This window comes from Cebidichthys violaceus, unplaced genomic scaffold (genome assembly GCF_023349555.1).
Source record: "Cebidichthys violaceus isolate CVI_PGR_0920_01 unplaced genomic scaffold, fCebVio1.0.p SCAF_23, whole genome shotgun sequence".
Taxonomy (NCBI): Eukaryota; Metazoa; Chordata; class Actinopteri; order Perciformes; family Stichaeidae; genus Cebidichthys; species Cebidichthys violaceus.
In genome coordinates this window covers 5,003,411-5,025,478 of record NW_027176406.1, presented here as the reverse complement: position 1 = coordinate 5,025,478, position 22,068 = coordinate 5,003,411, and the positions used below count along the sequence as shown (strand labels likewise).

The 22,068-nt window shown below is 41.3% G+C and overlaps 1 protein-coding gene across 2 annotated transcripts in view; it reads left to right on the top strand.

The window, feature by feature from the left end:
- Positions 1-21,549, top strand: part of olfm2a (olfactomedin 2a) — a 42,123-nt gene extending 20,574 nt beyond the window's left edge. For both annotated transcript variants that reach the window (XM_068718858.1, XM_068718857.1), the window contains exons 2-6: positions 9,244-9,393; positions 15,562-15,717; positions 17,519-17,738; positions 18,734-18,840; positions 20,563-21,549. In XM_068718858.1, the coding sequence (XP_068574959.1) occupies positions 9,244-9,393; positions 15,562-15,717; positions 17,519-17,738; positions 18,734-18,840; positions 20,563-21,237 (1,308 nt within the window). In that variant the 3' untranslated portion in view covers positions 21,238-21,549. The remainder of the gene's footprint in view (positions 1-9,243; positions 9,394-15,561; positions 15,718-17,518; positions 17,739-18,733; positions 18,841-20,562) is intronic.
- The last annotated feature ends 519 nt before the right edge of the window (positions 21,550-22,068 follow it).

Genomic DNA, 22,068 nt, shown 5'->3' with positions numbered 1-22,068 from the left:
GGGTGAGAAGGATGGTGCTCAGATCCAGAGGTGACGGGGAAGACGGGGAGGTTGAGACAATGTTACGGTTACGTCTTATATCGCTCCGTTCGTCTCAAAATCCTCTCAATCCTCCTCTTCTCAAATAATACTCTGGCATGAAGGGAGATCATAAAGGTTTGGAGAAGGCATTGGGGGTGTTTTGTAACTTTTAAAAAAAATAGTTTTTTGCTAATTTCATATTTAAAACATTTTTACCAGTAGTTTGTCTTCTGTTTAATGCAGACACGCACACACCAGTTTTGTGTATCTGTCTGTCTCAGTGTGCTAATGGGAGGTAAGGTAGAGGATGAGAAATATCAAGCAGCCAAATAAATTAGATATTTTCTGGTTCATCAGCAGTTAATGATTGCCTTTGACTCTATCCTGAGTGTGTTTTTATGGCACCTTACCCATTAAGCAAATGCCTACGTCTGTTGAAATGATTGGATGAAATTGAACGTCCCAAGAGATCTACGACCATCTGGATGTGTGTGTGAGTGAGTGAGTGAGTGAGTGAGTGAGTGAGTGAGTGAGTGAGTGAGTGAGTGAGTGAGTGAGTGAGAGAGAGAGAGAGAGAGAGAGAGAGAGAGAGAGAGTGTGTGTGTGTGTGTGTGTGTGTGTGTGTGTGTGTGTGTGTGTGTGTGTTTTCTGGCCTGTATATGCGTTTGTGTGTTTTAATATATGCCCTGACTATGTTTAGGCATTCTTGTCCCAGGGGTGAAGGTCCATCTGTTTGAAGAAGAGTTTTATCATTTTTAACGGTTCGTTAAAATATCAATCCCTAGCTTCATCTCTCCTTTGTGTTGCAGTGAGGTTTTGGGTTTGAATGTCTTCTTTTGAGAAAAAGGCGTCTTAGCAGAGTGCTACCTTTGTCAAAAAAAATGTCAGGCACCTAGCTAAAAGCTTTTTCATTAATTTTTTTTTTAATCTTTCCTACAACATGTACACATTACATTTTTTGAATACAACATCAAAGTAAAATCATAATCTAACCTCTGCAACAATGTCAGAGTGCAAGGCATGTTTGAATCATTTACAGCACTAAACACTATAATCCTATTGAACACCCACCTTTCCCCCAGGGGGTATGGCCTGGATAAACCATCCATTGATTTTCTATAGCTGCTTATCCTGCTCAGGGTCAAGGGGAAGAAAAACGGTTTATTTTCAGTAAACTCATTCTAATCAAGACTCATGACTGGAAGCCCCATCATTTGCATTTCAAAAGACTGGCTACAATAAAATGTTATACATAGTTATGAGTGGATATATTTCTTTCAGGCAACTTTCATTCGCAACCAATCGAGGAAAAATGCTACCATTGAAGTTCATTTCATCAAAATTTCATCAAAACTGATGAGTCAGTTTGATTGTGCCAGGGATTATTACAATATAACAGCCTGTTGTGATGGGAAATGTCTCCGCTTTGAGACAGGAATAATCTGCTCTCATAAACAATGGCAGCGAATAAAACTTTAATGTAAAACCCAGCCTCAAAGTCCCATCACTATTAATGAGACATTTGCCTGTGATGATCTAAGAAGCAGTCATGACTCACACAATGTTTAGAGCTCTAATCAAAGATAATCACTGTGACAATGTGGTGCTAGCGTGCCAGTGGCCATTGCATTGCGTGGCTGCTGCCCCCCATGGCATCCATGCATGCTGCGTCCCATATTCTCCCAGCTCAGAGCTATTTGCAAAGTCTGCTTCACTTGCTTGCTGCGCCTGTCTTTTAACCAGCTGATCCAAGAACACAGCTGCCTGAGTTTGTATGTGCCTGTCTGCAATGGCACAGAGCACAACACTGCCTGGATGCTTGTGCACATCTGGATAGTAGAAAATCATGTTCCTTAATGAGCGGAAGAGACCACACTTGTAAGGAACTAGTGGGGCTGCACTGGATGATCAAGCGAAGAAAAGCTGTAGACCTGCCAGACTGTGCACGAACAATTTTCTTATATATTATAATCACAACACATTTTTAATTAATTTATAAAATTGGCATTTATTCTGCAGTTAGCTATATTTGATATTCCTTAAGTGCAAGAAGAATGATATTTTAACATTATTTCTAAAGCTGAAATCAAGTCAACGGTAACACCGAAAATCTTGGACACAGTCACCATGGCACTGCCAAATTTGTTTTGCGACATTTAAAGCTTGGGTAGGTTACATTGGTAAAACCAAGAGATTTGAAACATTAACCAACTGAAAAACACAGCCCAGTGTTGTCAACTGTTTTCCAATGAAAGTAGCAGCAAAAGTCAACACTGACAGCCCGTCCCTTCAGGCCTCCCTCCAAAGCCACAACCCCAAAATGATCATAATGATCGTAAACAATGTAAACATAGCTATTGTAATTACTCAAAGCTGTCAAGCTATAGGCTTGTGGAAGACTCCGGTAAATGGCAGAGTGTGTGCAGGTAGGTAGGCAGTTTTATTACAATCCTGTAACAGCCACAGATATCGCTTTTTTGTTTATTTGTCAGAGCATTTCATTGCTTGATTTCTGTCCGGATATAAAGAGAATTTCAACAAAGGTTTCTAAAATACATTGCCCACCCTAGCTTTAATCACTAAAAAAGAATGACTTGTTTTATCTGCATTTTAGCTGGAGTGAATTCTGAGCCACCCACCTGAAATGCAAAGCATAATTTAGTGCAGTATGGTCATAATACTTGCAAACAAGTTTCCCAGCGGTAAGATGTATAATAAAAACAAGTTTAGTCCAAGAATTGAACCCTGGTGTGCTCTACAAGTTACAGCCAAAATAAAGAGTCTATTAAAATAATGTCTGCTTTACATCAATAATAAGACATAAACCACTTCAGAAGTACCTGCTCACTGTCTAATTTAATGGACACAGTGCGTAAATAAATAATTACTCGCACATTATAGTTTATTGTTAAATTAACAAATTTTGTTTGTATGTGTGCACATGTATGCGTGCAAGATATGCATACATACATAGAACTTTACATACTGTGGTTGTATACCCATAATACTGCACTGAAAGACAGCACAGTATTTGTGTGGTGCCTCTCCCTTTGATATCTAAAATAAGAAAGCTGTGAGGCAGAAGAGTGAAGAGAATATTCTCACCATCAAAGGGGAGCGTAGAACAACAAATGGCAGAGTACAAAGAGCCTGGGCTCAGAATCTGATTGGGGTCACCCAGCCTCTGTCTGTCAGCATGTGGGACTGTAAACTTTATCACAGCCACTGTGCAATCCAATAAAGCAGATTGTAAAGATTGATTCTTGGCTATGGATTCAAGATTAAACACTGCTGCAGAATTTTATTTGAGCACTTTTCTTTTATGCTTATCAACCAATCAAACTTGATTTGCGTTCAGAACCTGACAGGTGTCCTCTACTACCTGTAGTCTGCGTGAAACCTCATTGAAAGGCAATCTTGTAATATCATTAAAAATGTTTTGATACACAAGCTAATTTTGTGGCAGCCTGTGTACAAAACAGCAGTATTGATCCCAGACTCTATAATTGGTCTTATAATCAGGCTTTAGAAACGGTTCATTTGCCATTATGAGTGTCAATTTCAATCCAACTGAACTTGTGCCTGAATCATTGCTTTGCCCTTCAAAAGCAATTTGATGATTTCACAATACACATAATTCCATATTTTCCTCCATTGACTGTATTCTAACAGTTTATGCAATGTTTTCTCACACCAGCTACCCTGCCACTCTCGAGTCCCTCCTCTATTTAACACCAGCTATAGTGATAGAGCTATCTCTCGTACCCGTCTAACAGAGTGGATGCCAAATGCGTTCCACCAGGGCACCTGGCACGGCACTAGCAGCCTGCTCCAAAAAGTATAAAAGTTGTAGCTTGTAAGTGCTGAGCAATGGTGAGTGTCATTTCTCTCACTTCTCCAAGAGTTCTCCAACAGAGCCCCCCCACTACAAAAAAACCCCCAAAAAAAACGCTTGACGCATCTGCCCACCCCCACTGTCAATTCAAGTGTTATCCGGATTGGAACGAGTGTGATGCAGATGGGAAGCGAGCAGGACACCATGCGGGAGGGATGGCAGTCACGTGAGTGATGGAGTGGGAGAAAGTGCGAGGCAGCAGGGAGGAAAAGGGAGGCAGCAGGGAGAGGGGCATGATGACTTTATGAGTCATATTATTGACTGGCAAGCATGCTGCGCTGATTGTGGTAATCGGTTTTCCTTGGGCACAGGAGAGACCAGAAACTTCACTAGGAGCCTTCATTGAGTTTTATTGTAAAGGCCAGCAGCTGGCCTGTGCATTGAGGATTGACTGATTGTTCATTTGAAGAACGGGGGTGTGTATTTGCATGTTTATTTGTGTGCGGTGAATTACAGCAATACCCAGCAAATTTGAAAAATTAGATCTGATTGTTTGGCCATAGTATAGATAGAACAGGATTGAGCTCTGTATAGCAGGGACAGATGTTTGCTGGGGACAAGCGCTCAGAGAAGTTATTGTCTGGCATAAAACACAATTCTGCTGAGGGACAGAGTGGAAAAGAAAGTGAAGCTGTAAAACGTGGATAAACAAAGTTGTGTGATGGAAACAGAATTAAGAGATAGATTACATTCATTTTTTATCCTTACTATCTCTTAGACTATCTCTCTTTGACGCCTCTTGCATTTTCAAAATGCTTCTTTCTCCCTCTCTATACAACTTTATCTCAGTCCTTCTGTTCTTACACTGTCTCTCAGATGTGATGGCAAACTCAGGTCACAGTGCAGTGGTCAGCTCTCTCCCATATCTCAGGATCTGCGCCTGCTTCTGCCTGTTTGCCCCTGCTGCCTGCTGCTTATGAAAGTTATAATAGACTTCCCGTCATGCTCATAAAGTAAGGGAGCTGTAGATTTATGATCTCATTTAGCTCTGGCTTTACAGCAGCCAGCTTCAGAGTCAGTCTAATGAAACGCCAGAGGAAGTCCATCTCGCAACTCTCGACAGTGATACCACAAGCTTGATTATTTAATTGGATAATCCCTCTGAACTTTTTTGCATAATTTACAACACAAGGGTTCTGACTTTGCACTGTGAGGAAGCACTTGGGTAACAGCACAAGATGGTTAGATATTTAGTTTCATAATAGTTGCACCTAAACCACACTGTCGTCAGCGTGCAGGAAGAAGGAGGAGTGTTGGAGTTGCATTTGGTTACCACTTTTTAGCTTAGTAATGGCCACACCCTCTCGTCTCATCTCCTCTTCCCCACTCTCAGCAGGGATTTCACTAAAGTTGTCATTCAGCACTGTAAATGGGAAGTGTTTGAACTAAGCTAGAGGAAATTAGAGCCATCTCTCTCCTCCCAGTCAGCCTTTCTCAAACCACAACTCTTTCTATCAGTGTCTCAGCAACTCCCACTTTTATTGGTTTCTTTCTATTGAGAGGATGGGAGGTTGGGGTTGGAGGACATGCCAGCTGTGGATGGTGGGACTTCACAGACACAGGCTATAAGTCGGGATGTCATGGGAACAGAGGAAACCCTGGGGTGGCACAAAAGAGGCAGGCCAGAAATCTAAAAGAGCAATTTTCACTTTAGTGAGCAGCAAGCCCAATTGATTTTCCATCTCTCTTGCCCTCTGCGGTCTCCTATTGTTTTCACTTCTCCCTTAATTGGCTTTTGCATGGCAGCCATGACTGTGACAGCTTCAAATCTGGCGCTTACATATTGTATTTCATCCCTCACATCTAATGGGTGAATTTCTGGGAGAGTGAAGAGAACACCTCCTCTCTCCTAAAACCACTGTCTATGTCTGGGAGGAGAAGATTATCCCTGAGACCTGAAGTGCCCCCAGCTAGCCACAACTGATAGTACAGGTTATGTTATCACAACTACTCAAACATTAATACTCTGAGGCCCGACCTGCCTGCAGTATGCAAACAATATTCACTCATTTCACTCTGCATACCCTGAATATTATTCTGTATATTACACTGTGCACACCCTAAATATTGTTCTGTAAAACATTACATATTTAGGAAGTTGTTTTTCCAACACTATTAAGATATCTGACAGGCTGCATGGTGTGAGCACTATGTCAAATTAACCAATTTCACTAAGCCACTCTTCGCTAGAGAGAGGAGACTTAATCATATTTATATAAATAAACAGTGTTCCAAAACATATTCAACTTTACTACTTGCACCCCGGGAGATCACTTGCATATGAGCGCTGGTATATAGATGTCCCTGAAACGACTGATGCACAAAGCATATAGGGACAGAGTACATTTGCATTTCATAATTATCTCTGCCCTCCTGCTCTCAAAACTGCTACTGTGTTGAGAACAGGGAAGTTAGTGCAGAATGGATAGGTGGGTGGTAATGAAATTGGAACTGCTTCAAATAAGCTCTTAATTTCAGCCCCACATTTATGAAACATTAATGAAGAGAGGAGAAGATGTGATGCTGTGAAAACTCCCTGGCTTGGGCAAAAAGCACATGAGGAGCACAGCGTGAGTTTAAACATGTTGGAAAATGAAGAAAGTATTATGATAATGAAGCCGACATGGCTCAAAAATGACTTTGATGAATTTTGAACGTCTTCCTTATTACTGCCCACTATGTCACATATCATACAAAATCTGTGTGACACCAACTGTGGCTCCCTTTCAGACTGATAGCTATATGAAATATTGATGCCCACTTCTGCATCCATTCGCAAGAATCCTTCTTAACCAAAAGTGAATATCTGGTGTGTAGGCAGACAGCCCCCCTTGTATGAATATGAGGTAATTTTATCAAATGCAGGAGGCTGCACATACCCTCAGAGTAACATAAGTGGATTCTGCTGTTTGAGGCAAGCGAGCCTCCACCTGTTTACACCGCAGGATATGAACTGTAATGAGAATTCGGTGAGAAGATCCAACACACAGGTCCACAGTATCGTAGCAGCCATTGCATATGCTCTCCTAACGTCCTGCAGTAATCATGCGTACAGCCCAACAATCCCTCTCGGGGGTAAAGCAGCAGTGTAGCTGCGGTTTTAAATGCATGTCCAAATGCATGCATAATAATAATCTGTAAGATTTCAATCATGTAAATGCGGCATGAACAAAAATGAACATATGGGCTGTTCTTGCTTGCATGTGCATCCGCAAATATTTAGAGACATGTATGCTCACAGAAATACTTAAACATACACACTTATACACTTGTACACACATGTGCTGCAATAAATCACAAGTCCTGACAGTGAGTGAGATGTGGGCAGAGAAGCAGACAGAGGAGGCGAATCTCTCCCTCAGGCAATGGTAGAATGAAATAGACAGTCAGATGCGGTTGAAAGAAATTGGAGAAGGCCTCTGCTGTGGAGACTGCTTCTTTTGTCTTGTTTTAACTCCAACTCTGGCCTCTGTAGACCTCCGTCGTCTCCCCACCTAACAGCCTTATGAAGCTGGATTGCCTCAAAGAAGGAAGACTAATGATAAAGAAAGGTGCTGAATGACAGAAAAAAAAAATTGCACAAGTCACTGCAGGAACTGTCTGCACACTGACTCGCATATGCATCAATATTAAGAATAATAGAATAATAATTTAGAGAGTGCACTAAAAAGTTAAGTCAGTCTGTCACACTGAAATATCAATAATGTATGTATTTAATAGAAAATATGAATGATGTATTACTCCTTTCTTAGTTTAATGAAATTTAAATGTATTCATTTTTTTAAATGTACGAGTCAAATTAATATACCTAGAAAATAATGAATCAGATCAAATATGAAAAGAATGTATATTATCATTGTCATGGTTTACATTACGGCTTATTTAAGTCACTCACGTAGCTGTAGTCTGCTGGCCACAATTCATTTGGAGTAAGATTTAAAATTCACTCATTCTGAAAGTGTGAGGAGGAAGAGGGAAAAGCAGTGAGAACAGGAGAGGGAAGAGAGAGAGGGGGTTGGGGTGCCAAGGGATTGGCAGGAGTGACAAGATGTGACAGCAAGCACATTGGCTTGCAGGGTGGTTGCTACTTTACACTCCAATCACACAGTCCCTCTGTCCCCCAAGACATTTTAATCTGATCCCCCCCGACCCAAGGAGACGACAGCACAGCACTGCTCAGAGGAAAGCAGGAGAGCGGCGCCGAGCCACAAGATTTTATATCCAGCCTTTTTTCTTCCACTTATGCGGATGGGTCCTTAATTGTATCACTAAGATGGCTGCTCCTTCTCTCATTACATTTTGCTTCATATGCTGAGTGTGTGTAGATGCGGCGTGAATGAACAGATCGTCCTGGCCAAGCGTTCGCGTAAACTGAGTGCACACGTGCGTGTGCGTGCAAGCGCACAGCACTACTTTTGATTGGATTAGTCAGAGAGAGACATCCATCCTCTCAGCCTCGCCCCTCCTGCACTGGTTACGGGCTGCATTATCGATCCCGAATAGCTCCATTTCCTCTCTGTGTCCAAGCTTATTAGATGCTCTGCTTTCACACAGCCTGGCCTGATCCCTGCCTCTTCCTCGTTTCTTTGAAACCTTCATCTTCCTCCCATTTGTCTTTGTCTTTCTTCATCCTCCATCAAGCTCATATCTCTGTCATGCCGTTTGTGTTTTTCATCCCTTTGTGTATTTTCCACCAATGTTCTTATCTTAATCTGCAACCCTTTCTGTTTATTTTCTCTCTCTGACTCTTCTATCCTCCATCTCTCTCGTCTCCTGCTGTGAGGGCCATCTCTCTCTCTCTCTCTCTCTCTCTCTCTCTCTCTCTCTCTCTCTCTCTCTCTCTCTCTCTCTCTCTCTCTCTCTCTCTCTCTCTCTCTCTCTCTCTCTCTCTCTCTCTCTCTCTCTCTCTCTCACTAAAATTAGACTGCAAGCGATTTTGAGTAGTTGGAGGGATCAATTGCGATTAATTGCCTTTGGGGAAGAGTAACTTTTGACAGGGTTGCAAGAGAGGGAAAGAATGCCGTGGAGAAATTATGACTTCTAACGTATGGTGACAGAATGGGCACAACTAATCACGATATGGAATGTATTAGTCTTTTTTTTTTCCTCTAAACACTTTCTACAACCTTTTTAAGTATTTGATACATTAATTAGTTTAGAAAGGTTTTATAAGAATACTGTTATACATGCTGGCAGAATGAAATATCTTGTCAGCCCTTATATATTTTGAAAAGCCAACTTGGGAGCAATGTAGATAAACAACAGCAGACAGAAGCAACATTTTTCTCCTCTTTGTCTAAAATATATACGTCTCTATGTTTCTGCAGACTCTGTACCCGAGCCCAGAGGAGGGCTGGCAGATCTACAGCTCGGCACAGGACGCAGATGGGAAGTGTATCTGTACCGTGGTCGCACCGGCCCAGAACATGTGTAACCGCGACCCACGCAGCAGGCAACTTCGCCAGCTCATGGAGAAGGTGACAGCTGTCAATAACACACTCACTTTGAGACACGACTCTTCCCCACGCAGACACACAAACTGTCACACTGCACTGCGCTCGTGTCTGGCGCCGTCTGTCACATTCAGGCAGCTGAAGTGAATAGTCTCACTTCCTTTACCCCACAGTTAATGCAGATGAATATGACGCCAATCAAGAGACATTGTTGTTTGAACTATTCTTTTTTTTGAGCCACAGGGTTGCTTAAGCATGAATTTCCTTAGAGAAAGAGAAATGTCCTAAACTCACCCATGGAATTTGACTAATTGAGCCTTAGCAGCATGTTTCTTTTATGAATATGAATCCATTTTCCAATCCATTCTTACAACAACAACAATTAAAAAAAGTAACTGTTTTACAAATCAGTGAATATAGTAAATTGCACAGTTACACAAAATGCTAAATGCTGCACGCACTGAATCTATTTACTCTGACTTGAGCTCATTCGGTCTTCCTCCAAGTGAAAAATATAAGTCAACACTTTTTTTTGTGAGTATTCGTGTCATGTATGACAGGCAAATAAATGTCATGTCATACAAAAACATGTCCACCCGCAAAACCCTACAGCACGCTACACTGTTTCAGCAACCGGACAATAAATCTACATTTCATTTACATTGAGTATTATTGACCTACAGTGCAGTGCATTCAAATGTAATTTCCTGCTAGTGGCTAGTGCATAAACACACATAGATCAGGCAGAAGAGGACTTCTGCTTAAAGGGGATCCACAGCTGCATGTTGACTATCCAGATCTGCCACTGTATTGATTGGTGGTTTGCAATTGACTGGCATCTTTACATTCTTCTCCACTTTCTTTCCCCAACTAAATAATAAAAACCAGAGAACTAATGTGCAACGGCTTTCACTTGCTTGATGGGCTGTGGCAGCTCATTCACAGCAGAGTTGTTTTTTGACCAGCGAATGGGTGAATGAGAGGGTTGATCCACAGAGCGAGTGAAAGTCTTGGAGCAGAGAGGTGGAAAGGAGACAGGAGGGGCTGACATTGATGTGGTCTTGTGAGTAGAGATGGTGGTAAATTGAGATGCTGAATAGGCTCTTAGGTCCTGATGGATCAATGAGACACCTGAATTCACATATTGCATTCATTCTCATTGAAGTTTGCTTTTTTTTTTTTCTTGACAGTCTCTGTCTGCTGCAGTTTCAAGCACACGTTCATACAGACAAAATCCACACTCACACATACTTTCAAAAAAAGTATATTTAAACAGAGAAGGTATATCCAGGCTCAGAAAAAGACAAACTTGATTAAGCTATTCAGAGAAAGGAGTTGTGTTCACCTAGTTATGTGAAAGTATAAATGCACTGTATGTCTTTATAGGAATTATATAATGCCTATAGAGACTACTGTTCCTGCATGTTTTGGGTTTTAAAATACAGTGCTGCAGTATGTAATGGGTTTAATGTTGGATATGTTTGTGTATGCTTTTTAGCACCATTAGTACTGCGCATGTACTGTAGCTCATAGCGTACAGTAACTTATTTAAGCATTTTGAGGGACGTAATTAGCTGCTCATTGGTATTTTCTGCTAATAATTCTTTGCACTTTCCAATAGTGGAAAGAATACATTTTAAGCTGTCAACATTGCAAGGTGATGTTGTCTACTGTACATTTTGTAGAGACATAACTTTAGGATGGGTGAAAAGTTAAACATAAAAAAACCGTATTGAAAAGATGAGCTTATTTCTCTGTGAAAATCAGTAAAACCTTGAATATAGAGCAATCTATTAGAAAACACAGGAATACTACATTTGAATTTTGAAACATGTGTTATTTGTTTGTGAAGTCTGTGTCAGATTTCAACAATTTTGAGGAAACAGTTTGGGTTGCTGCATTGTACTGTATATCAGTACAATACCATAAAGACAATACACAAAATGAAGTTTCTCTGACATCCCTAGTCTCTGATTATTCTAACCTTTGCAAATATATTTTTATCATTGTATTAGATTTAATTACAGTTTATGTTATTATAAATACACACTCCTTGTAAGACACCAGTTATCAGAGCCAAGCGCTCCCGTCACATACAGTCCACAGCCCAGCCTAATGAGGACACCTGGGGTCAGCACTGTCTGAGCTGCAAAGAAGTGAAAGCCACAAGTTAAGAGACTACAGTATGTGTCTGTGGCGCACATAAAAGCACCATACTCGCTAAGACATCCTCATTTGAACCCAGAGCATGTGAATTATTTGAGCGGACCGGATCCACAAAGGCTCTCCCTGACACAGAACACCAAGGTTGCACTAACAATGTCAAAACCATCAAAGAATGTAAAGCAGCCTTGTGGAAAAGCCTCTATTCAGCTTTCTGCAAAGGCAGACAAAATACCATCCATGCAGAGCAGGATTGGCCCTGAAGGACAGTGGTGTGAGAACGCTCACGGCGGCAGACTTTAGAACACCTCATGCCCCTTTCACCTCTCTGTTCGACTGACTGAGCTGAGATGAGATGAAATAGGAGGGCACAGTCAGGCATAAATACACACAAACATACTGTAGGATTTGGTTCAGAGTGAGTCATTACACCCGACACCTACGACTGATTAGATTCTGGAAAGTATGAGTGCGGGGCCAGAAGAAAGCGTGAAATGCCTGGTTTGTGTACATTTATGTGTGTGTGTGTGTGTGTGTGTGTGTGTGTGTGGGTCAGTTATCACGGATCAGAGGATGGAGAAGTCCCAACTGCCACCACAGCCCAGGACGGTGGCATTGCATTTGTTTAGACTCCAGGCTGGTGGTTATGTTACACATTCCTCCAACTATTCCATCTGTAGCTGTCAAATACGTTTTTAATTGCTGAAGAAAATGTTTTCTAACTAAATATTCCCTGGCTAGTTCATGAAGCATGTGGGAGATGAGTTGGGCAGTAGGCTGGACACAAAGTAATTGAGTGGGCTGTCAAAGTGTAGGCAAGCAAGGCATTTGGTGCTAAACAGACTTTATGTCAAACTGTGATCTCCGAGAGTTGGACCTGTGTTTGTTTTTGTTCTGAGTTATTTAAATAAATATCTTCTGTTGAAGTGAAGTTTGGTGGCTCGTGTCTGTGTGGGTGGGTGGGTGTCTGGTTATGTGGGTAGTTGGACATATGTGCATGTGAGCACCACAGCCCTGCAACATTTGTCAATGTTCACATGATTTCTGGCCTGTTCAGTGCAATGTGCAGGAGATGAGGAGGTGTATGAAACAGTAGGCTGGTTATGCAGCAACAGAGTGGGCTGTCAAAGCGTGAGCAAGCGGAGTACTGGAAAAAAATTAAACATAGTGCAAAACTGAGAAATGAGATTCAATAAACACCTACTTGACAGCATGTTTGCACCTCCATGACATTTATATTTTTTCATTGCCTGCTATTTTGTATGTATCCATTAACTTGTGCACACTGTCATAATGATACTGGCTTGCAACCCTTCTGTTTTGATAGTTTTTTACTTTTATTGCAATATTTATGATGCATGAATTTGTCACAAATGTATTCCCTTTCTGTAGTTAGTTTTGGGGGGGTTTCGAGTGCGTTTTACATGACTAAAACATGTCTTTTTGCTTACATCTATACTTTAAAAGACATTGTTTACTTCATACTGGATGCAAAGCTCAAGCTTCTAATTTACAGTTCAAAGCTGTGACAACCCTTCAATTGTCATCCACATAAGCCTATTGCTAACATGATGCTAAATCAAATCCCTGGAGAGTTGCAAGACATCCCAGCATGCACTGGGTGAAAGTTATGGAAACACCTTAGAGGGCAGTTTGCTGACTGAGACATCCACACCTGTGAGTTTTCAATTCAGCTGACCTGCATGGAGGGATGGAAAGAGTACTAGAATGTATACTCTCAGGTAAAAGTGCTGTTACTTTACTTGAGTAAAAAGTAAAAAGATAGGTGAGTAAAAATGCACTCTGAGTAAATGTTAATGCGGGAAATTTTGCAAAGTAGGGGGATGTGGGTTACAAAATTAATTGCGCTGAATGTCAGTGCATAGACTAGTAAAGCAACATCACACCACCGAGCCCTAATGTCTAAACCAACAATAAATTCCATTTCACAAGACAGCACTTTGCAGCTTGTGAATACAACTGATAAGCAATTATAAATATACTGTCATAATGTCATCCTCTTGCCTTACTGGAATTCACCAGAAAGGAGGACAAAAAGCAGACAATTAAACCAAAATGTATATTGACACCACGGCGGGTGCAACAAGCATTAATATGTCACATAAAGCAAACCGTCTGCCCAGCTTATAGAATCATCAGCAGAATAAAGCATCACCAAAGCAGACAACACAGAGATGCAAATAATAAAAAACACCACAGCGACTGCAGCCACAAGCACAAGCAAAAAGAGAGTTTCTGCACACACTACACGCATTTCTAGGCAACACAGCAGTACGTTGACTTCAAACAATGTATTGTTGTACTTGCATGTCTGAACGGCATTCTGCGCATCTTGTGGATCACAAAGTCTTCCTCAATTTGTCCAGATCTGCCACCTCTAGAGTAGGCCTAGTGAAACAGGTGACAAGATGAAACAAAAGTCAGGGAGTGGGGTCCAGAAGAATTTTAGACGTCAAATATGCGTTTTGAAATTAGAATACAGCAAGAAAACAACATATTGTTTTGATAGACAAATCATTTTATTGTGTAACAATGCAAAAAAAAAAAAACATGAATGTTGCTGCATATTGTTTTAATTTTATTTAAACTTAATTTCATTTTAATTATTTCATCTTTTACTTTACGTTCTGCTGGGTAGCTTAAATGACCTCTTGGAGACCAATAACGCCTTATTGATTATAATATTAGCAGAATTTGTTCTGAATCTGCAAAGTGACTAAAGCTATCAGGTTTATGTAGTAGAGTAAAATGAAAGGTATACTATTTGCCTCGGAGTTGACCGTTAGAGCTATAAGGTAGCTGAAAACAAAAACACTCAAATAACGTTACAGTAGCCTACTTGAGTAAATGCACTTAAAGTTACTTTCCTCCATTGGTATGCGAGTTGAGAAACGCCATGAAGTTACCCAAAGCTGATGCTGGATATGTTATTTACATTACGTTGCTACGTATTAGCTCTCGCTCCGCTGTTTAGTTGACTCACATAAACTAAACGCGTGTCGTGGACAGTCACTGCCCTGCGATCCACTTGCCTGCGTAAATAATGTGGCGCACTCCAAACTTGACACGCGCAAAAGTAACGTTAATGTTCGCTACGAACATAAAAAACTATAGGCCTGACGTTACCTCATGTTTGTGGACACATTCGGCACCAATCGCTCCAGTGTAATCTTCTAGCTTGTATCGTTCATTCCCCGTGCAAAAATATAACCAGTCAACCCAGCCTCTTTTGTTTCACTGCGAACATCAAAGTTTGCATAAAGTTTGGACTGTTTGAGGCTCTGCAGTCACAACGTGCAGACAGGGATTAGGCCTGTTGTCAAAAACAACAAACCTCTTCTGAAGCTAAAAGTTCCTCAGAAGTCAGCTAGGAGTAACATCCTGGGGGTGTTTGATTTATGTCGCTCAGCCTCCCTGTCAGGTGGGGCATTAAATCAGTGATTTAGGCCTATAAGGGCAGGCGCATCCTTCTTTTTTTTAACTATGCCGAGGTACAATAATGCTTACCATAACTTACAATACCCTATAATGACCCTTGATCCTTGATTGCATTGCATTGTTGTACATGTTTGTACCGTTCAATAACTGCAATCCAGTTGGGGAAACCCAATACTGGGGGTCTGGGAGGCTCCAGACAGATCAAAACCTATGATAGTGTGATGGACTGCAAGGCATCAAGTTATATAAGTTACATTTTTTTCATTATTAATTATTCTACCCATCTCAAATTATCGTTTGGTCTGTAGACTGTCTGCTAATAGTGAACAAACATTTCATCTCAGTTTCAAATTATTCAGATTGCTGTCATAGTAGACAAAAATATTCACATTTGAGATAATCCAAATTGCTGATCAACCAATAAAGTAAATCAGGTCAGCTCTATTAGCAAACTAGACCTGCATGTCTGATTAGAAGTGGACGATTGGGTTTTAAAAAAAACCTAATAGTTCCTCTAAGATTAACACTAAAAATGAAACGTGTTGGTGTGTGTTTCTGTGTGTGTGACAGGTTCAGAACATTAGCCAGTCAATGGAGGTGCTGGACCTGCGGACGTACAGAGATCTACAGTATGTAAGGAACACGGAGAACCTAATGAAAGTGGTGGATGGAAAGCTGAAGGTGGCCTCTGAAAATCCCCGCAGCCTCAATCCAAAGGGCTTTCAGGTAATTGGCTGTGTGTCACCTCCTGTACGGCGTTGCGTGTGAGTATTATTTTCAGGTGAACGCAGATACTCTCAGATGTGACACGGCTTTCCATGTGCACACAAACTTTGGCAGATGCGTTGCGATCTCTTTCGCTCTTCACAGACAATAACATTTTGTACAACTCTCGATAGACTGCCAAATAGGTATACAAATTCAATTCCCAAACTGTCTTTGAGTCATTGAGTTATGCTCAGAGCAAATTCATATGGTCCTGAATTATTAAACTCCTGGACCTAGAAGAGAAGTTTTTTTTTTTCTGTATTCCCTTCTTTACATCCTTTCCCCTTCTCCCCACTCAGCCTCTCTTCCTCTATATACTTAACATTCTGGTGTATGCTCATAGATAACAGGCACATATATTCACATTTATCCCCACCTTATCTCTCTACAAGCTGAGGCTCAGCTGCCATTATCAGCACGCCTTTTTGTCTTCCTGTCAGCCTGCTGTCTTGACATGGCTTTCTCCACATTTCTCACACCCTTACAGATATTAGATGGACCATAAAATAGTTTGATTAAAAGATGCTTCGATAAATGCTAAGTGTGCTTTACTGCTGGTACCCTGCCTCAGCACAGCGACAAGTATGAATGGCTGTGTTTTGCTTTCAGTGTGTTTTATGAAAGCCAGCCCGATGGAGGTAATGAAGATGTTTATGAATAAGCCAATTCCAAAGTAAAGCCTGCAGATGACTAAAATATGCAGAATAGTAAGCATTATTTCCCAGGACTTTCGCTGAATGCACATCCGCAATCAGATAAAGAATTAAAAGAAGTAAAGAAAAAAAAGTATTTTTAAATAAAAAAGAGCAGGATTTGACCAGAGCAGGTTGGCTGATGAATGTATGCAGCTCAAAGGTGCCAATGGCAGAGCGTGGGAGATTAACGAGACTGAATTTTCGCGGCTTGAAAAGGGGAAAATGAGATTTATGATGTGGCGCCACGGGGCTGAGAGCTGCTCCATCAACAGATTTACGATAAACCTTAACAAGGAGGAAACAGCCCCTCCTGTGGCGGCCACACTTTATTGATACACCTATTTCTCTCTTGAGCCTTCTACTTTCCAAGCAGGCAGCCTGGCTCTCCTGCTGCTTACTGCACTCCTACCTAAAGACACATTGTTGTTTTCACTTCTAAACACATGAGTCACCGAGCAAGATTACACCCGAGCAGCACCATGCTCCTTACTGTAGGTGAAAATCACCCGAACCAGCTGAGACAATAAACAGACGTTCATTTGATTGAACGTGGCTTTCTAATACACACACTGTAAATTAAAATATATCCACTTACAGTTCATACAGAGAAGCCAACACAATTCAAGTAGGTGGAAGCTTGATCAATATAGAAACAAAAAAAGCTAGTAACTGTGAAAATGTTTTATTATAAAGGTCATAAGTGATGCATGCAGTAGTTTAAGATATAGCCAAAGAAAAATAAATACATTTCAATGTGTGTACCAAAGTCAATAATACATGAAATCACAGTAAAATATACCTGCAGTTGAACCATGAATCTTATGATGTATCTAAGAAGTCAAACAGATGAACCAGCACCCAGCTACAGTGTGAGCTCTGATTGAGAGATGATCTACCAACCAGAAGTAACAACCGGAGATTGAAGGGCTAGCTACCCTGCACACAATCCCCTGTGCTGACTATTGTGGTCGACCTCATCCCCCAACCTATATTCTCCCAGGGTATAATCTTCTCCACCCCCTTTGTGCTATTCCATGTGTCCTTTTCTGTGATTATTGTCTTAGGAGTTGAAAGACAAAGTGACCCAGCTGCTCCCCTTGCTGCCGGTGCTGGAACAGTACAAGACGGACGCCAAGATGATCCTGCGTCTTCGGGAGGAGGTGAGGAATCTGTCCTTGGTGCTGATGGCCATCCAAGAAGAGATGGGGGCCTATGATTATGAGGAGCTGCGCCAGAGAGTCCTGCTGCTGGAGACCAGGCTCCACTCCTGCATGCAGAAACTAGGTATAACATATGCAAAATGGGTGTGGGTGGGCTGTCATTGAATGTTTCATTTTAAATTAATTCTCAAATGTAATTGTAACAATCGGAGTTTGAACAACATCGATATAGAAAAGAATAAATGATTAAATTATGTTCATCAATTGTCAAAAGTCTGTTGTGCATTGGCAACAATTCCACTCACCTTGGTGTTCGAATTACCAGCATAAATTAAGAAAAATTGGCCAAGAAAGCCTGAATGAATAATTGATCGTGTTCTCAAGTAATGTGTTAGATTAAACTGATGATTTTACAAAATCCCACGTATATAAACTGATGACTTAACAAGAAAAGACTGTAGTTAGAGTTTAGCTTTTAGATCATTAGAGTGTTGTTATTGTCGTTGATTAAGCATTTGCATAAAGCAAAGGACTTAATGCAGAGAGATAATAATTAAAACAATTAATTACACAGAAATACCTATATTTATGTATTTATTTTAGTTGCTGTTTAAACATATGCAGAGAAAAGGAAACTAAGATAGTAATGGAAACAGAAATCATGCAAAAATGTTTTAGGTAAATTAAGATGAAAAAACAGTCAATCAACAAATCAGTCAATATATTTTTGCATATCACTTATGAATTATCAATCCCAACCGCATTTTATTCCCCCTAACATGTAGTGGAAGTTGCCAAATTATGATAATTTTGAAATTCTATATTATGGCTGTGGAGAATGCTGCGTCTTTGATACATATGTGTTAGATACAAACAGTGAAAAAGTGATACAATGTTTTTACAGATTGCAATCCTTAAATTGGCAAAACCATACAGGGCCTTGAAAGCAGCCTAGTGGAACACCATGTTTCAAATGCACTGTAGAACTGAAGTTCCCTGTCTGTGTGTGTCTGTGTGTGTATGCATTGCCACAGTGTGTACAAATTGATGTCCTCCATACAGTAAATACTTACATACATTTATATGGCGTCTTAAGTCTTTCTCTCCTTTGACCTCCAGGCTGCGGGAAGTTGACTGGCGTCAGTAATCCCATCACAGTGCGTGCATCAGGGTCAAGGTTCGGCTCCTGGATGACCGATACCATGATCCCCAGCTCAGACAACAAAGTAAGCCCCTGTGTTTCTATGCTCGCCCCTGAAGTGGACGCTTTAATCCCTGCTACCTACATCATAGTTCAACAAACATAGAGCATAAAGTAGAACCAAAGTCATTGTCAAACAAGTCTTTTCAGCTGATCAATGGAAAAAAATATTCCTCACAGCAACTCTGTCATGATACTTCAGTGACTGATTGACTGTTTTGCCTGAGTAGGACTCCTCGTGAGCTCTGGAGGAGGAGAGGCAGAGAGAGAAAGGGGAATGCAAAGCTGAGTCACTGATGGATAGCATCCTGTTTCCTTATCCCTGTCTACCTCTGTCTCTGCAACTCCAGCTGATTAATCACTTCATCATCAGTGGAGAAATAAATGAGTTGTTTGGGCTAAAGTTTTTCTAAATCACCGAGGTAATTACCAGGAGTGTGCTGAGATGCTCTGGACCCAGATGATATAGTAATGGCTTCAGCTGATAAGAGATCACATGTGGTTTCATTTGGGCAGGTACATGTTCGGAAGCAGGTGGGAAAAGACACAAGTGAGGGAGAAAATTAAGAGAAATTGTGGGGCCGTGGTGAATGGAGGAAGTGGTGGTGGTGATGGAGAAGTGAAAAAGAGAATTATTAACTATCTGCAGGGGAGAATAGAAACTGATGAAGTTTAAGAGGACAGATGACGATGGCCTTTATCATCCCCATCCTGAATCATAACAGGCTAAATGCATAATGCCAACAGAGAAGGTCAATTTCTTCGATTGAATGCCCTGATCTTCGTCTTTGATCACCTTACTTGCTGAGAATACATGAGACTATTTAGATCAATCACCAGTTGTATTAATAGCCAGATACATCAACAATATCACATAAACACCCACATCAATCATGATAATCATATTTGGGGGAAAGTCATTGGGGAGCCAAACAGAAAATAAAAAAAAAGATATTGTGCTCAAGCTTCAGCCTGCCTCAGCTAGAGACTCATTTTGCAGGCAGGGGAGAAACAATGCTTAATGCTCCATAATCTCCCCTTCTCCATAATTCAGCTGCTGTACCTCACCTCCCCCATCTCCTCCCATACACTACCTCTCGCCCCAGTGGAATTGTTATGGAAGGAAAGTGCCTATTCTACACCTGGAAAGCAGGCGAGAGCAGGAAAGAGGAGAAAAACAATGGGTGGTGCATCAGAAGAAAAATGACCTACATCTTAGCAAAGCTCTCCTTGATATGTTAAGGATAAAATAAATATCCAAGCCAACTGCAGTTTAATTGAATCAATTAAAAGCTGAACTGTGCCTCGGCGGAAGCATTGAGGGAATGAGATGGGAGATGCAGCCAGAGAGGGGCCATGTCAGTGGAGAGATCCGCTGAGAGTGCTTGAGGAAAAAGATAGAGCTGCTAAATGGATTGATTTTCTGTAAATGTGGACTGGGAAAGGCCAGGGAGCACAAGCATTGGTTGACTGCAAAGTGCGGGCAACATCTTCACTCCCACACATCAATAGTTCTGCACACATACACATGAAGGCATAAACTCAAACAAGTAGAGATTCACACATATGCACAACAGGCATTCTTTGCTCAGGGCATCGCCATCGGCTATAATGAAACACTGCTTACAGTGTTGTTGCTGAGAGGTGTGTCAGGTATAACAATATTCTCCAGAACTCTAGATCTGTTCATTATCTCCTTTAGTTTTTTCCATCTTCCCAATGGGATTCATTCTTCTTCTCTCTACAGGTGTGGTCCATGGATGGTTACTTCAAGGGACGGCGTGTCCTGGAATACCGGACAATGAATGACTTCATGAAGGGGCAGAACTTTGTGCAACACTTGCTGCCTCACCCCTGGGCAGGCACTGGTCATGTGGTCTACAACGGCTCACTGTACTACAACAAGTACCAGAGCAACATCATCATCAAGTACCACTTCCGTTCTCGAAGTGTGCTGGTGCAGCGCAGCCTGACCGGGGCCGGCTATAACAACACCTTTCCCTACTCCTGGGGTGGCTCCTCTGACATCGACCTGATGGCGGATGAGAATGGCCTCTGGGCCGTTTACACCACCATCCCCAATGCTGGGAACATTGTCATCAGCCGCCTGGAGCCCCAGAGTCTGGAAGTGCTGCAGACTTGGGACACGGGCTTTCCCAAGCGCAGTGCTGGAGAATCTTTCATGATCTGTGGTACACTTTATGTCACCAACTCCCACCTGGCTGGTGCCAAGATCTACTTTGCCTACTACACCAACACATCAAGCTATGAGTACACAGACATCCCTTTCCACAATCAATACTCCCACATCTCCATGATGGACTACAACCCCAGGGAGAGGGTCCTGTACACCTGGAACAATGGACACCAGGTGCTCTACAATGTCACACTGTTCCAGGTTATTAAGACTTCTGGGGACTGAGAGCCCTCAGACTGACCCACTCAAATAATGCTGTGATCATTGTTCGGGCAGGGGCAAGGGAGCTGAGTGGAGGTGGGTAGGGTTGCGGGTGGTGTGGGTTGGGGGTTCAGTGTAAGGGCATAGGCTTGGATTTTTTTTTAAAGAATTTCAATCTTCATAGAGTGCTATTATTCACATTCTCAAAAAAACACTCTGGCAGCAAGGTCGGTAAAGATACAAAGACTGAGCGCTTCTCTTATTTTTCCTTCTGTGATGAGTAAGCATGGTTCTTTTTATTTGTGATGAGAAATAAATATCAATCTTTACCATTTATGAGTTTGTATTTCATTGTCACTTTCATTTCAAGTAGACCCTCACTGTATCTCGGAGGGGTGAACAACAAAGAAACTTGGATGTGTGTACAAGGTGGGTGCTTCAAAAATGTATAAACAGGTGCTTTTTTTAGTTTGACATGCAAGTATTTATTCCTCGTTCACTGAAACCTGAGATATTCATATAGAAAATGTGTTTAAAGTAAATGGAAGCTGTTTTTTAGCATGAAATCTAAAATACATAACATTTCTAAAATATGTTAAATGGCATAATTTCAAAAATAATTAAATGGAATAATTGTGTCTATCTCACTGATACAGAGTGGCTGTTACTACCACAGCCGAATCACAAAATAATGAGGTGACAGCATGCGCATACTGAGGAGTCAATATCCAGGGCTGCACTAAACCATAACTTTGAAAACATTTCATCCAATACATTACATATGAAAAAAAGCCAGGGCATCAAGTTCTGTGTAATAAAACGCTTAAAACGCTAATAATACGCTTCCGTATACTC